This window comes from Eptatretus burgeri, chromosome 2 (genome assembly GCF_056783735.1).
Source record: "Eptatretus burgeri isolate ZD-2024b chromosome 2, Ebu_testis_v1, whole genome shotgun sequence".
Classification (NCBI taxonomy): domain Eukaryota; kingdom Metazoa; phylum Chordata; class Myxini; order Myxiniformes; family Myxinidae; genus Eptatretus; species Eptatretus burgeri.
Genome location: NC_140962.1, coordinates 49,725,617 through 49,743,116, shown reverse-complemented (window position 1 = coordinate 49,743,116; position 17,500 = coordinate 49,725,617). Strand labels below are relative to the sequence as shown.

At 48.1% G+C, this 17,500-nt stretch overlaps 1 protein-coding gene across 4 annotated transcripts in view; it reads right to left on the bottom strand.

Annotated features, from left to right (window-relative positions):
- Positions 1-17,500, bottom strand: part of NEB (nebulin) — a 439,712-nt gene that overhangs the window by 71,970 nt on the left and 350,242 nt on the right. For all 4 annotated transcript variants that reach the window (XM_085869257.1, XM_085869259.1, XM_085869258.1 and 1 more), the window contains 2 exons: positions 5,363-5,476; positions 3,856-3,948 (listed from right to left, as the gene is read on the bottom strand). In XM_085869257.1, the coding sequence (XP_085725383.1) occupies positions 3,856-3,948; positions 5,363-5,476 (207 nt within the window). The remainder of the gene's footprint in view (positions 1-3,855; positions 3,949-5,362; positions 5,477-17,500) is intronic.

Here is a 17,500-nt window from a genome sequence, read left to right as displayed (position 1 = left end):
CGGTGCTGGGTCGGAGGCGGAGCGCGGAAGACGCTGGCTCCTCGCCGATTGGCCACGGTGGCGTGGTGACAGGAGTGAAAGGCAATGTTGTGCCGTCGGCGGTAGAGTCGATGATGTAGTTGGTGGTGTAAAAAATAACCAAAAGAAAACCTTACTATTAAAAGAACTTCACAGCGCAGGAACATTTAATTACCCATTAGACCAGGGTCGGGACCCTAACTGGCAACATGTACTTACCGATATAACTGAGCCAAAGGATCTGAATGTTGAGTGCGATAGGTTTCAAATCCACAACACTACCCCCTCCCCTTTTTACAGACTCGTCCCGAGTCGTCAAATTTGCGTGTGACCAGCATGTGTAAGTTTTCCCCTAATACATTTTATCTTCGGATCCCTGAGTGCGACATTTTGTGTATACGTGTCCCAAAAATAAATAACCTACTGCGCTGCGTAACTACCAAAACAACTCACACAGACTCATTCGGACAACTTAACTAAATTGCCGGCGCTAAAACACACTTGCAGGTGGGGGTCCACATATTTACAATTTTAACTTATTCCTTAACCTTATAAATTTGTACGAACCATGGCCCAGGACTGATGGACTCTATGGGAAAAAGGGCATGGCAAAGTTAATCACAGTTTTGTGAGGGCGAGCGCTCCCGCAGCTGAAGGTCGGATGTCTTCGGGGCTTGTTCAAAAGGCCCCGTTGTTTGTCATTGAACCTTTTTCATGTCTTCAGCTGCTGGAGGAAACTCACCCCAACTTGGCATGCCATATGCCATCCTACAGGCCATTTGAAGAGGGTAGCCAGGCTACCCAAATGCAGTCTCTGGCTTCCTATGCAGGGACAAGAAGGTAGCCGGCTGCTCAATGCAGTCCCAAGCTTCCCCCTTGACATGAACAAGATGGATGGACATGGACGCAAGCAAACACAAAACGGAGCACGGGCTGCATCAACGCAGTCCCGTGTGCGGCTGCCTGCAGGGCAGTCTCCGCAACTTGCGTGATGATCCTGGCGCACATGGTGATGAAATGAACAGGGGCTAACGCAAACACAAGGGCAAGCAGGCATGGGGTCCAGGCAGAGGCAGGCAGACAAGGTATGGTGAGCCAAGCCCGGAACAGGCCGCTGTAGCGCAAACAGGCCGGCATATGAAGCTGGCCGGCCTCTTGTCTCGTTCAATGAGGTTTGGGGAGGGAGTGCAGTGGTGCCGGCCGGTCCGAAGGTGGGCTCGGAGCTACCCTACTGTCTCCCTCCCAACCTATCGCCTTTACCTGTCTCTGTCCATGCCCACTCCTTCAGTTTGCACAACAAAACAAATTTAGCCCCATCTTATTTTATTTTGTTTTTCCCTTTTTTTTTTACTTTTATAATTTAGTCTCCCTAACCGCCTTTATCATCTTTGTCCGGCTAACCTACCATGTCACCTAGCCTACTCCCAACCCCTATGTTCCCTTCCTGGAGGGGAATAAGGGAGAGCTCGCGTCCTGTCTTGAGGCCAATAAAGTCTCAGAATGGCCTCCTCAGAATTCAGCGATCTTTTTACCACGGTGAGTCCAGCGGCCCACCGAGAGCGAAGGGATGGATGTTGTGGAGGGGTACACTTCCCGATCTACCCTAACATTTATTAACCTTAAACTACCCCGGGGCTTTCAACAAACGCTTCTCACTTAAACTATTGGCTCTACCAACCAAGATTCCTGTTGCCCGTGTTGGTGTCCTCACAAATTTGGGCCTTGCTCTCAAATTTTCCTTCGTACCCTCGCACGGTTTCGTGGCTGGGCAGCGTGGCTCACTTGGCAGGAACTCTGCCGATTCTCCAACTATGGCACCCCCGGGCCCTGAGACTGTATCCGAGCCTACCAGCTCCCTATGATCTGGGGAGTGCCCTCACTGGCTACTCCCCCTCGACGCTCACGTGGCAGGCTGGCGCCACGGGCCCCTTTTCCCCGGGTGCCCGTGCCCACGACACTGCCCATGCATTGGCGCTCCGGGTCCCGCCTCATGTGGGCCCACCCATGCCCACTACGCTATCTCGGCCCCTCTTGGGCCCTTGGCCAACTAGCCCGGTGCCCGGGGTACCCACTAAGCGATACTCACCGTTCGCAGCCACGCTCCCAGACCGTCAACAGGACTCCTGCACCCCTCTAAACAGGTTTCGAGCCTACATTCGCACCAACAGCAAAACGACCTCCATTTTGTCAATTTGGCTAACCCACTAACTAACATTACTCTGACCCCGGGGTCCCTTGGGTGGGAATCACTCCTCCCCCCAATCACTCATCACACCATGCATACCACATTCGCTCCATTCACACAGGCCGGCTGGCCCTCACTCACTCAACATGTTTCCTTTTGTTTCATTTCACCACTCACATCACTGAACACTGCCATTCTGCTGACTGCATCCCCTAACTACCTCTTGCTCCCTCGTCATCCCTTAAACTCTAGCACATCCTTTTACTCTACTTAGCTAAGCTACGTCCCCACTACACATTCAAAGTCTGTCCATGTCCCCAAAACCATGCTCCCGATTGGACAGGCACGTGGTGGGCGGGGCACTCCCTCCCTTGGGCGGAGTCTCCAGCGGGGGGGGGGGAGTTCGTGGCTCCTCCTACGGCCTCTCCTCAGACCGCGTGGTTAATGGCGAAGGTGCTGGGTCGGAGGTGGAGCGCGGAAGACGCCGGCTGCCCGCCGATTGGCCACGGTGGCGTGGTGACAGGAGTGAAGCGAAGGCGATGCGGTGCGGTCAGCGGTGGAGTCGATGATGTAGTTGGTGGTGTAAAAAATGACCAAAAGAAAACCTAACTATAAAAATAACTTCACAGCGCAGGAGCATTTAATTACCCATTAGACCAGGGTCGGGACCCTAACTGGCAACATTTACTTACCGATATAACTGAGCTTAAGGACCTGAATGTTGAGTGTGATAGCTTTCCAAATCCACAATTCATATATATATATATATATATATATATATATATATATATATATATATATATATATATATATATATATATATATATATATATATATATATATATATATATATATATATGTATGTATAATCACGATATCAGAAAATGTTATGGACGGATTCGGATGAAACATGGTGGATGAGTTTGTTGGGTGACAAGACCAATTTGAATTCAGGTCCAAATCCAGATCCGGCCCCTCAGTGGGACACAAAATGTAAACTAATCAGCTTGGTGGAGATATGTGCTCTTCCGAGTGCCCTTCTTGTTTAAAATACTTTTACTTTTAATTTTTATTCAGTTTAAAAACAAAAGTATTGTTGTGAAATGTTCATCGATCTATACACAGTTGTACTCTTTCAAATTTGTTTTTTTCTATTCCCACTGCATATCAAGGTTGGTGGGGCTGGGGGTGGGGGGGGGCTCTACGACTCGAATGTCCCGGGGGCTGTTAAACTTAAATCCAGCTCTGGTTGTGTTTTAGCGCAAACCCGATTGAGGCCTGAAGGCCAATCTGATTTTAGTATTTCTTTTGTTGTTCAATTTTTCTTTTATCCAAACATTGTGCTCGACCTTCCTCTGGATGAAAGAAGAGGCCCTGCAAAGTTTGGTTGCACTCATTCCTGCAGGCTGCAAATACATAAACAAGCACACTAACAAACTTTCTTTTTTATCTATTAGATATGCCTGAAGTGTGCTGTGTTGATTTATTGAAACATCTCTCTTTTTTGCAGTCTTGGTCTATTGTGAGCATCTGATCCGTCGGACATTTTGAACACCCACATGCACAGTCATGAGTGGTGAGTCACTTCATTGGTAATGCTTGAATGAATACTTGAAAACAGTTCTTGGAACAAGGTGTTGATCTTTGCTCACCTGGCTGGAGATGGCCTTGATGTGCTGTGCATGAATGATATCTGGTGTATCTATTATGCTTGTGTAGGCCATATCCTTCTGCTTGTACCTTATCTGTCACACAGAAGGTGAACATAAGGTAATTAATGAGCTGATGATAATGATCACCTCATAAAGAGTAGCAGTCCACCCTCCCTGTGCTACATCACATTGCTTTTATCATCATAGTTTCATGAGAAAATTCAACATGGTAATGGCTACTCTGGCATTTAAAAAGAAAAAAGAAAAAAAGAAGGAAATATTATTTCCTGAGGACAGAATGGTGTTGCTATATTGGATGAAAAATGAAGGTGGAGATGAAAAACTGAAAATGAGAGCCGTTGACAGGAAATGGTGGCACCTATGGAAATTATGCACCTGCCAAAAAGGCAGAGCACTTCATGAGGACTTTCATGAAACCTGCCAACATTTAATAATGAAAGTGAGATTTGAGATGAATATAAGGAATCACCATAAAAACGATGAAAATGCAGGAAAATGTTTGGTTTAAATTCAAAGCAAGTATCATGAGAGTTGCCAGATAACTGTTGTAGCATTTGGGGGTAAAATGGTGTCATTGTCCATGTAACACGCAATAGCACTATGGGATAGTGATAGCACATCATGTATCATGATGGTCCTGCTAAATTTATTACTTTTTATAATCCTGGTACTTATCAAATAAGAAGCAGGTTTCATTCGTTTCTATATTCAAAACTGAATAGCATAGCTGGTTATTAGACAAAGCTTAGCCAAATAAGCAGCGACATTAGTTGGTGACGCCTTCAGTTTTGAATATGGTTCCTTCGGAATACGGCCAGTTTTTTTGCAAATTCTAATTTCTCCATTTCCAGTTTTTCTGTACTATTCACAATTTTGTGGAATGGACGCAAACATCTTCGCGAATATGTTCCAGAATTTGTAGCATGTGATTTCAATAGAGGCTCTTATAAATACTCATATTTCTATAACACTGTTATGCTTAGGACATTGATTACAGGAAGCATCAGGTTGAATAAAAATACAACTGTTAGTTGTTAAATTGGGGGTGGTGGTGGTAGTTGCAGGGGTCTGTTTCATATTGTGACATCAAATTTCAAGGGAATTCGTTTATGAATAAGGCCTAGGCAATGACTCTGGCTCGTAATGATTTTATACATCATATCATGGGAAATAAACTGTGGTTTATGAAATTGGTGATATGTTTGCACACAAAAATCAAGGCTCATGGAAAAGTGAGTTGACAAAGGGTAAAAAGGCAGTGGAGGGACAGTGCGACTGCAGTTGCATACAAGCAAGGGAGGGTTATAATAGAGGTAGAAAATATTGCAGGTAAAAATGGGAGATGACATGAGTACGTGATGCACCAGTTGCAGGGAAGAAACACACCCTGGAGGGAAGAGCGCAATTCAATCATCTCTGGAAGGCAGTTTCACAAATACAAGATGAGGGAGGGAAAGGGAGCGAGAGCGAGAGCGAGAAAACTCACATCACTGAGTATGTCTGTGGCATTGCTGACACGCTGGAACTCTGGGATGTTCTTGTCCAGCACATACAGTCCCTTGCCTTTGATTTCAGCATCAATATCCTTCCTGTATTCTTTCTGCAAATCACAATGTAGGTGATGTGGTCAGGAGGATTCAAATCTTTGTTTCCAGTTTCTTTTCTTTGAAAAGTATTTTATGGAAAGGATATTGTTCCAGCCAAGTGCTTGTGTTATCTATTTTTTCTTTGGGAATGAGATGATGAAGATGTGACAAGAGCAAGATAAGCCGAATGTCCTTTTCCTCATCCATATCTCACCATATTAATCCATGTACTGCAAGCCTAACACCAGAATTCAAGCTGTCCAAGGCTTAAACTTAAAATGAACTAAACTGTCGATGAACCATTGCAACTAAAATTCCACAGATAGTGTAGCAGCATAGTAAACCTGTTGTGCATTTTGTGATACAAGCACCAAATTTGGCACAAATGTACATTAATATGTTGCGAACATTTTCAGATATTGGGCCACTTGAAATTCTCTCTTTATGTCCGCCATATTGGATTTAAAAATGGCCGCCACTTGAAATCTACATTTGCGATTATCTCTGGACGTAATGCAGCTATTGACTTGATTCTGGTATCTAAATGTATGTCTTTGGGGGCAAAGAATCCAATGGTACCATTTTCAACTTAATATTATCTATCACAGACTGTTATATAATTTTATTTGGAAATTATCTAGGCAAATATTGGATTCAACACAAAACTTTGAAAAGAATGTCTTAGGTATAATACTGACATGCTACATGGTCTAGTATTTGAGGCTCGGTGTACTGGTATCTGAGGCAAGGTATATACCGGTACTGAAGATACGTGTACATAAACAGTGTCATGTTAACAAGTTCAGCATTGCCACAAGTACATGTATGTTGTTGACTCATCGTCATGTGCAGTCCCCTTCACACACACAGAGGGCTGTGCACTGAAGGGCAGCCTTTTTGCACTTGCAGCGCCTCACACACGCTTTCTTGCACTTGCAAGAAACCAGCTCAATGAAGCTGTGAGCTGCCTCAGTTAGCCTGGTCCAGTCAGGTGTGTACTGTCCTTCTCCAGTCCTTGACCAACCCCAGTTGGTTGGTGGTGGGAGCTCTGGTGCTGGCAGCAGTATCTGACCCCACACATGTCCACCTTGATACACTGCCCTCTTGACATGTTCCTCCAGAGCTGCCTTCGTTGGAGGGATGAGCTGCACATTGTTCTTCCTTGCGAAGAGTTTCCTCCTGGCCTTGTCAATGTCTGTGCATTTGCTGGTTCGATCATACAACAGGATCACGAACCTCTCGATGATGCGCATTGCATCGTCTGGTATGTCACGAGGTGCAGAGGACAGCAGCAGCAGCACCTCAGTGAGTTCTGGCAGTACCGTCCAGACTGCCCACGCAGTCTTCTTGCCATGTCTATGAAAACTAGACACAGTGTCGCATCCAGTTAGAGCGTGGAACATTGGCAGTGCACGAGCCTTCTCTCGTCCCAATCCAGCTGCTATTTCGTGTGCTGCTAGGTATCGGAAACTCTGGCCTGTTCCGAATGCCAGCCACAGTTTGTCTTCTGGTTGCAACTCCTGTGCCAGGGACACTGCCAGCACCACAACATTGGTGTCTACAGTCCGGATGAGTATTGCATGGTGTCCATGCTGGACTGCGTGAGATACATGCGGCAACATCTGACTGTCAGCTTCTTCATGGTTACATGGGGCGAGTGAGGTCAGATCTGGCAGTAGTGACTTGCTGAGTACTGCCTCTCCATCAGTAATGACGAGTTGCTTGTCCTCCTGGTCAAACCATTCCATGAGAGCTGCTGAGAAGAACCTGAACAGCTCGGTCTTGTTGCTGTCCACTCGTAGGAAGTTCTGTCAGTTTCCTGGTGTGGCTGCGGCAGCCACCACACGTCTCTGCACACCTTGTCCCCGCTTTGCACGTGTACTACCTTTCAGTGAATCAGCAAGGTAAGTATCCCAGACCAGATCCAGGAGTGACACTGTTTGCAGCTTCGTGGACATATATAGGATGAAGAGCTGTTGTGCAAACTCTTCAAAGGTCTTTGATGCAGCCGGCTTCAGCATCTGGACGATGGCTGCTCCATCAAGCACAATACAGGTTGTGACAGGAGTCTCTGTCTTTGCGTCGGAGACTTCTTCCAAGCATGTGAGGAGATCACTCTTGGTACCAGTGCAGAGGCTTCCACCATCAGACAATGCAGGAGGACATGCCTGATTCTCGTGACAAAAGAACTCCTCAAGGTTTCCATCCCTCGTCTGGCAGCCAATGCACAGGCGTGCGAAGAGTTCACAGTCATTCTTGATGGAGGCGAGCTGTTGCTGACCTATGCTCTGGCTTCTTGGAGTGGAAGTGCTGAACACCTTCAGCTTGTTACGAGTAATGGGTGCGTCCACTGCCTTTGTTCTGTCCAACAGACACTCTCTGGTGAAAGCCTCGAACTGCTCTTGGCCAATCCTCTTGGCATTCATCACGGTCTCCACAGCAGCAGGATCTGCGATCTCCTTTGTGTCCAATTTGACTACATCCTGACTCTCCTCCTCGAATGGGTTGCCCATCTCCTCTATGACAATGACGAGAGAGAGTGAACATCTTTCACAAATGAGGCCTGTACACTTGGCGTCTGATCATGATGACGTGTGTCTGCTGTTTGCCGTCTCCAGTGTTGGTTCCCATCCTGGAATTCTTTGATCACCCTGGCAACTTCTGGTCCCGCAACCATCCAGCGACGTAGGGCACTAGGGTTGTCAGTGAGCCCAACTGCTCCACCGTCTCCTTTGATGCAGGCATTATTCTGCTCATGTGCCTGGTCAATCGGGATTGAAGAGAACACCCTCTATGTTTTCTGAATGGTGAAGTGGCTTTCCCTGAATTTCCTGGCTACATCTGGGTGTTTGATGGTGAGTTCGGCCATGTCCTTCAGGTGCACTGGTATCCACCTTGCATAGTGGGTGTGATCCAGTGCATGGAACCAAGGGACCAGCTCTCTCCGAGCATCGAGGTACATCATTAACGATCCCTGCCTGAGAGAACGCACATACACTAGAACCAACAGTTCTAGTTCCAGCACGGTTGCCCAGTAGTGAAACTGGGGGATGTCTTCTCCTCTCTGGCAACACCAGTCTTCAAACTCCGGAAGGTCCTCTGCATCCCTGGTTTCTCCCAGACAGTAGTGGTTGTATGCACGGTGTTGCAGGATGTACAGTGATGCTGCAGTCACTTGATGTGTTCTTCTTGTGCGCAAGACATGGGATGCTCGCAGGAATGAGTCTGCTGTCCCTGCTGTCGCAATCTCAGCTTGCACAAGTGCTTGCACCCAACCACTCCCTTTCAGTCAGTCCCCCAGTGTCCTCAGTGCCGCCATCTCTATGTAGAGGCCACCAAACATCACCACTATCTGGTCTTCACCATAGCTCTCTGGCCACTTCCACTGTATCTGCTTGGCCAAAGCAAACAGTGGCTGATCAACGGTGACCACTGGTATCTGTCCAGGATTCAGGTGTTCCAAAGTATTCTTCACGACGTCCATTGAGTGCCACTGTGTGGGATCATGGCCACTGTGTGGGATCATGTGTGAATGCAGGATCACGGCCACTACCATTGGATTCCTTGCCCCCAAAAACATACATTTAGATACCAGAATCAAGTCAATAGCTGCATTACGTCCAGAGATAATAGCAAATGTAGATTTCAAGTGGAGGCCATTTTGAAATCCAATATGGCGGACATAAAGAGAGAATTTTAAATGGCCCAATATCTGAAAATGTTCGCAACATATTAATGTACATTTGTGCCACATTTGGTGCTTGTATCACAAAATGCACAATTCTTTTGAATATTTGGGCTAAGCCGCCCCATTAAGATAGGCAATGACTTAGAAAAGTTCAAGCCGTGCTTACAATTTTCCAAATAAATAAATAAATCACAGAATGAGTCAAGTGAGCTTTACCACAGCAACATGATATGGCAATGATTCTGCAATTAAGAGGATAAATGTCATGTGGTGACATTTAAAACAAGAATGGCATGCACTGCACTTGGTAGAGCACATACCTCTGCCAGGCTGAACGGTTCATGTTTTGTATCCCACTGATGGACCAGATATAAATCTGGACCTGAACCAAAATCGAATCTGCTAGTTATTGTCACCTAACCAACTCATCCACCTAGTTTTATGATAACTCATCCACAACTTTTTGAAATATTGTGCGAGGTATCATTTTTGGCCCCCTCTCAATGTTGAAGAATCACTTAAAAAATCAAAAAAATTCTCACATCTGCATCTGTATCTTCAACAAAATTGAATCGGCTTACCCACCTTTGCATTGTTAATCGGCCGTACACCTCCAACAAACACCCCGTCCCTCTCCCTCGCCCTACAATGCTTCCCAATCAATGCTTTATCTCAGCACTAATGGGATACAAATCTGAATTTAAAAAGACTATATCTAACGAGTGCAGAGATAGCTAAAGAAAGGTCGTCAGTTGACCTTTTGCAGTGATACCCACTGTGTGAGATATTATAACCCATCTCACACTTGATGCTGATTAAAGACCAGCTTCCAGCCTGCTCTATTTCTGACAACTAATTGTATAATCCAGTTGGGCTTTTATGTTATTATATTTCTTTTAAAGATCAGGGGGAGTAGGTGAGCTGTCACCCCAAAATGACCTCAGCTCATCAGTGTGGGTATTCAAATTTCACTTACTCGACAGGAATCGATTTTTTTTGCTAATGTTGAATCGTTTATATTCAAAAGAAGTATAATTTAAAGATAAATGCAAGAAATTAAATCAACCATTTCTTCTGTTCAGTGGTGTACTGGTTAGAGACACCAGAGTCGGGAGTGTAATGGTTTGAGCATCCTTTCCGATTCTGGGAGGTTCAATCCCAGCCAAGTCATACCAAAAACTTTAAAAAAACGGTACGTGCTGCTCCCTTGCTTTGACTTTCAGTATTTTAAAGGATGAGCCCTAACAATCGCCATAGGTTGGCATCCTCTGGGAGGAGGAAATTCATACTTCGGAAATGCACCGATGAGTGTGGTGTGAAGAGCGGTGCCAATTGTGGCATCGCCAGAACCCAGAGTGCCTTGGGAAGTGACAGCACTTCCCCCAAGCTCAGTGGCTGTGTTTGTCTCATGTTTGTCTCATGTATTTGTCTCATTTAATTCCAAAGGGGTATAAAGGGTAATTCGAAAGGGTAATTACAAAGGGTTTCAAAGGGTAATGCCAAAGTGTTCTGAAGGGTAATTCCAAAGGGATTTAAAGGGTGATTCTGAAGGGGTATAGATAAAGGGAAATTCTAAAGGGTAATTCTAAAGGGTAATTCTAAAGGGTTATAAAGCGCAATTCTGAAGGGTTCTAAAGGGTAATTCCAAAGCATTCTAAACTATAGAATGCTTTGGAATTACCCTTTAGGTCATTCTAAAGGATCATTCAATCTAAAGGGTCATTCTACAGGGTAATTCTGAAGTGTTATAATGGGAAAATATAAAGGATTCTAAAGGGTAATTCGAAAGATTTTTCCTGGGAAAGATAATTTTGCCATGACCTTTCCTGGGAAAGTCACATTTCCAAGCTGGCCTCCAAAGCGGGTCACCGACTGGGCATCCTCCGTCTTGCAAAGTCGTTTCTTGGTACACCTGAGCTCCTGACCACAAACAAAGCTTTCATCCACAGCCTTATGGAGTAATGCTCTCCCGTCTGGGCTGGTTATCCCGCCTCTTGCCTTTCTCGGCTTCACGCTGTCGAAACCAAGGCATTTAGGATCATTGGTATTTTCCGCGATGAGGCTGAGTCTTTGGGTCTCTCACACCGCAGGCAGGTTGGTGGTCTTTCTGTCTTCCACTGTCATCTCACCAGCCTCGTTCCCATTACTCTGTCTGCAATATGCCCTCTCCCCCCTCCCCCTACCCCATATTTCCACAGGGTGCTCAAGGTCTGACAGCAACCGCCCTTCTGGTAAAACTACTAAAACTAAGAATCACTGCTCACCTTCACTCTTTCATTCCTCTATTTTCCTGCCTTTGGAACAAACACACACTCTTCAATCCCAGTCTTGCCTCCAGGTCTTCACCACAATCTCTTGACTTCCCCCATCCAAAACCATGATATTTTCTACCCCCATTAATCCACCTCAAACCCACCTCCTTCAAATTCCCTGCTTTCCTTCCTGAAATTCCCTGTAGTGCAAGGACCTGAAATTCCCTGTCGTGTAAGGACCTGAAATTCCCTGTCGTGTAAGGACCTGAAATTCCCTGTAGTGTCCATCATGTTTACCCTGTGTACCCTGCCCCATCCTCTCCCTTATTAAGGGTTCAAAATGGTCATTCTAAATGGTTCTAAAGTGTAATTCTAAAGGGTTGTAATGTGTAATTCCATAGGGTTATAATGTGTAATTCTATGGGTTTTTAATGGGTGATTCTAAAGGGTAATTCTAAAGGACTCCAAAGGGTAATTCTAAAGAGTAATTTTTAAGGGTGTTTCCAAAGGGTCATTCAAAAATGTTCTGAAGGGTAATTCGAAATGGTTGTAAAGGGTAAATACAATAGACCCTATTGTGCCTGATGAAGCCGGCTGTGAAGCTGGTGAAACGTTGCCTGAGACTGGGTCTGCTCTCACATTTTTGCTCAAATTAGTTGAGTCTATCTAGTATTTTACTTTTGGTTGGAAGAGCCTTCTTATTCTTGTTAAAAAAATTTATATATATATATATATATATATATATATATATATATATATATATATATATATATATATATGTATGTGTGTATATACATATTGTTACGGAAATGGCCCTTAGTATGCTATTAAATATAGAATTAGCCCAGATCCACCATTAAATGCATGTTTAGCCAGGTTGTTCGGTAATTTGACGTTACATGTGTGTCGGGAGATGTCAAAGGCTGTTATTTGTTTGTACAGTGGTGGTGTGCCAGGGGCTTCTTCTTCTTCCTTCCCCTCTCTGGATGAGGCCCCGCCCAGTCGGCTGAGAGGGAGTGGCCTGAAGAAGGAAGTGAAACGAAGGGGAGGAGCCAGTAGCTTCGAAGCGAGCGAACGAAGGAAAGACAGCGGTGATTTCTGAAAGGAGAGAAAACTGAACCTGAGGGTGAGGTGGCAATCTGCTTCGAGAGGACCTGGCTGCTGTGTGAGTCTGGAGTCGGCTTTGAGGCCACAAGCGCCAGAAAAGAGGAAGTGAAACTGGAGAAGTAAAAAAACTGCAGTCGGTTTTGAGGCGTGCTCGGGCTTCGAGGGGAGCAGAAAAAGGAAAGACAGTGGTGATTCTTCCGGGAGAGAAACTGGACCTGGGTGCCGGGTCTGCCTTCTGTGACCTGGAGAAGCGAGCCAGGGCCAAAGGAAAGGCAGGGAAAGGACTGCATGAGGTCTGTCTGCCCTCGACTGGATGAGACGACTAGTGGGAGTCGTGATCTGCTGTGTAGGGGATGGCTGTGTCTGTCTGCGATCTGCTTCGTGAAGGAGGCCTGGTGAACAGGCCAGGCCTGGACTTGTATGCTGGACCTTGTGCGAAACCAGCTGAAACCCACCATCGATTTGACGGTCATGTGCCGTCGACCTTATGCGGGGTCTGAACGCGCGGAATATTATCTGGCTTTTAATAGCTGATAAAGTAATCGGATATGACGGGGCTTGGCGATATAAAACCGCTCGGCAAATCGCAAACGGAACGAGCTGCTTAAAAGCGGCTCGTTTTCGTGCAGGCTCCGTTGAGGTGTAAATCCCCGGCATTTCTGTCTGCGCGAATAATTAGGTACATCGACAATTCGGCGATCAACCCTGTAGCGCGTGGACAGAAAATTTGGCTGATCTACGGTGTGGTTAAAAACACACCCGTAGCTGGATTTTGGCATTGATCCGGAAGCTACGACTGGATTGCCAGGGTCGGTGGGCACGTGCGGCCGCGAATTAGCTAAAAGCGGTTGCCCGCACGCCGACGCGGCGGAGATCCACAACACTGTTGTCAAGGAGTGGGAATCAAATCCCTCCTCCAAACCAAATTAACGGAACCGGATCAAGGGTGTGTGAGGCGACCCTCTGGTTCCATCAAATTCCGGGCGTATAAATTTATTTATTACTGATACGCAAGATGGCAGCTCAAGGCGAGCGGGGGCAGGAGGGATTAGAAATGGATTTGGAAATGAGAGAATCTATGGCTCAGGACGAAATGACCATGCAGGAATCCGTTATGCAGGGTGAACTTTCCCCACAAATGAACGCAGAGCTCGAAGGGGGCGCGGGGGCGGCGTGGTGTATGACCCCCCCCCTCCTCCGTCAACTTCCCTCCCCAGTCCCCGGCAGATCCGCGCCCGATATTGGTGAAGCGACTGCCACAGGGCCACCTGACACGAGCCAGCTCTTAATAATTTTGCTGGCAGAAATGAAAACAAATGCACAGCAAAGGAATGGCAAAATGGAAGAAATAAAAAACTGCATGTATGCGAACATGCAGGCATTCAGGAGCGATATGCGAACACTGCGGGGCGAAACGCAGAGCATGGGGCTGAATCTCCAGGCTGGGAAAAAGGCAAATGTGGCAATAGCACGCAGCGAAACGCGGACAACAGAGCACAAAATGGCGGTGCCACGTGTTGGAGTGAACGAGCTGGGAGGGAGTGCAACGGCTGTGCGGCCCGCGATAAAGACGGGCGAGGTCATGACGAGAGACGCCGACACAATAATTCGGGAGACGTGTTGGGGGAGGCTCGTAAAGGTGATGGAGAAAGTGACGGTGACAGAGAGGGAAAAATTAAATGGGGTGACTGAGACGTGTACAAGACGCGTAGAGACGAGGGAGACAATAAAGCAAGAAATGGAGGTAATGAACGAGGTGACGGAATTAACAGAGACACAAAGGGAGACGACGAAGGAAACAAGAGAGGTGACAGAAACGCAAATAGTCACGGAAACAGAGACACGGGAGATAGAGGATGAATTGGACGGGGTGAAAGACGAGCACACACACATGGAGTTAGTAAGGGACAATGGGGGTGAGCTGGCAGAATGTCATGACCCGGTGCAAGCAGCAGGATAGCCTTCTTCAGGAACGAGGGGAGGGAATATTCCCCTTTGAAGCAGATCGTGACGAGGTGAGTCCGGTCATGCCGAGCGAGTTAGGAGGGGCGAGTGCTGTGGACGGGTACATGCGAAGCTTGGGGGGTGTGGAGACCCCGGGACCTCTTGTGGTAGCGCGAGTTCACAGTGTGGCTGTTCCGGTGTGTGTGTGTTTACGAGTGTGGCGGAATGCGTGCTGAAACGCGCGCATTGCGTGAGAGAAAGGCTGTGTGTAAGAGAAACCGCATGTGTGAGGTCACGGTATGAAAGGGAGATGGCGGTCCGTATGTGGGAACACGCAACCACGTGCCCGAGTGAGAGTGTCGTGGAGAGATGTGTGAGCATCATGGCGCGTGGGAGCGTGGGTGTTGAATGGCGACGAAGACGGCGCCAGAAGAGGGACAAAGGCCGATTATCGGCCGTAGCTGTTTTGGTGACCGTGCCGGATTTGCACGGCAGCACGCGCGGGGTCCGGGCTGTGCTTCGCACGAGGCCGCCGTGTGCGCGCCTGCACGAGTGAAATCCGGTTCGGAAACGCACGCGGTGGATGTTAGCCTATCCCGCGGACGGACAGAAGCTAGGCTGGAAAAATGAATTTGGACCGGATGGGTTCTCCAGGCGAACGTGTATGTGGAGCAGAGCACATGTGCTCGCGTGGGAAACCCCTCGAAACGCGAGGCTTGCTTGGGATGCGCAGGGTGACGTCGTGGCTGCACGTATGGTTGGAATCCGGCAGAAGGGAATCCCTGCCGGATGTCACCGTCCGAGAGGGGACGAGGTGCGTGAAGCGCGAACAGCTGCCATGACGTCACGGAAAAGAGCGCATGTTGCGAATTGCCGCGCTGGTGCACAGAGAAAAAAAAGGGAGCAAAGCAAGCCTCGCCACTTCGGGTAAACAGGATTCCCTGGGCAAGGGGTAGACGACCCCCTTGCTTTGGGCACAGGAACACCACTAGTTCGGGGGAAGGGTTAGCTTAGTTAGACCGGCTTCATGGGGCAGGGACAAGTCCTCATGGGGCCCGTGGAATGGTTAGTTAGAGGGATGTCAGTTTAGATTTAGAGAATGGGAAATGATTTTTGGAGACATGGACAGACTTTGAATGTGTAGAGGGGACGTAGCTTAGCTACATAGAGTTAAAGGGATGACGAGGGAGCACGAGTTAGCTGAGGGATTTACTGAAGAAGAATGGCAGTGTTCAGCGATGTGATGCGAATTGAAAGAAAACATGTTGAGTGAGTGAGGACCAGCGGGCCTGAGTGTATGGAGCGAATGTGGAATGCATGGTGCGATGAGTGATTGGGGGGAGGAGCGACTCCCACCCAAGGGACCCCAGGGTCAGAGTAATGGTAGTTAGTGGGTTAGTCAAATTGACAAAATGGAGGTCGTTTTGCTGTTGGTGGGAATGTAGGCTCGAAACCCGTTTGGAGGGGTGCAGGAGTCCTGTTGACAGGCTGCTAGCGTGGCTGTGAATGGTGAGTATCGCTTAGTGGGTACCCCGGGAACCGGGATAGTCAGCCGCGGTAGGCCAAGGGCCCAAGGGGGGCCGGGATAGCGTAGTTGGCACGGGTGGGCCCGCATGATGCGGGGCCCGTGGCACCAATAGCCACGTGGGCAGTGTCGTGGGCACGGGCACCCGGGGAAAGGGGCCTGTGGCGCCAGCCTGCCACGTGAGCATCGAGGGGGAGTAGCCAGGGAGGACACTCCCCAAATTTTAGGGAGCTGGTAGGCTCGGAAACAGTCGCAGGGCCCGGGGGTGCCATAGTTGGAGAATCGGCAGAGGGTAGTTACTGCAAAGGGAGTCACGCATCCCAGCCATGAGACCGTGCGAGGGCACGAGGGAAAATTGGAGGGCACGGCCCAAATTTGTGAGGACACCAACACAGGCGACGGGAATCTTGGTTGGTAGAACCAATAGATTAAGTGAGAGGAGCTTTTGGAAAGCCTCGGGGTAGTTTAAGGTTAAAGAATGTTAGGGTAGATAGGGAAGTGTGCCCCTCCGCACCATCCATCCCTTCGCTCATTGTGGGCTGCTGGACCCACTTTGGGTTAGATCGCTGAGGTCTGAGGAGGCCATTCTGGGGCTTAATTGGGCCTCGAGACGGGACGCAAGCTCTCCCTTATTCCCCTCCAGGAAGGGAACATGGGGGGTTGGGAGTAGGCTCGGTGACAGAATAGGTTAGCCGGACAGAGACAATAATGGGGGTTAGGGAGACGAATTTATAAACGAAAGATAAAATAAAATAAAAAAAATAAGATGGGGCTAAATTTGTTTTTGCAAACTAAGGGAGTGGGTATGGACAGAGACAGGCAAAGGCAATAGGTTGGGAGGGAGACAGTGGGGTAGGTCCAAGCCCACCTTCCGACCGGCCAGCACCACCGCACTCCCTCCACAAACCTCCAGAACGAGACAAGAGGCTGGCCAGCTTCACCTGCAGGCCTGTTTTTTTGCTACAGCGGCCTGTTCTGGCCTTGCCTTGCCATGCCTTGTCTGCCTGTCTCTGCCTTGACCCCATGCCTGCTAGTCCTTGCGTTTGCATTTTCCCCATTCCATCAATTACCATGTGCACCAGTTCCATCCACTGTTCTGCAGAGACTGACTGCACTGCAGGCAGCTACATCACGGGGACTGCATTGAGCAGCCTGTGCACCGTGTTTGCATCCATCCATCTGCACACGGGGACTGCATTGATGCAGCCCGTGCACCATTCATTTTTGTGTTTGCTTGCGTCAGTGCCCATCCAGTGTTCTGCAGGGACTGCCCTGCAGGCAGCCGCACACGGGGACTGCCTGCAGGGACTGCCCTGCAGGCAGCCGCACACGGGGACTGCATTGGTGCAGTCTGTGCACCGTTTTGTGTTCACTGCGCTCATTTCAAGGGGGAGGCTGAGGACTGCATTGGGCAGCCGGCCACATTTCCTGTTCATACCTGCATTTGTTTCATGAGCCAGAGACTGCATTTGGGCAGCCTGGCTCCCTACTGCAAAAATGGCCTGTGGGATGGCATATGGCA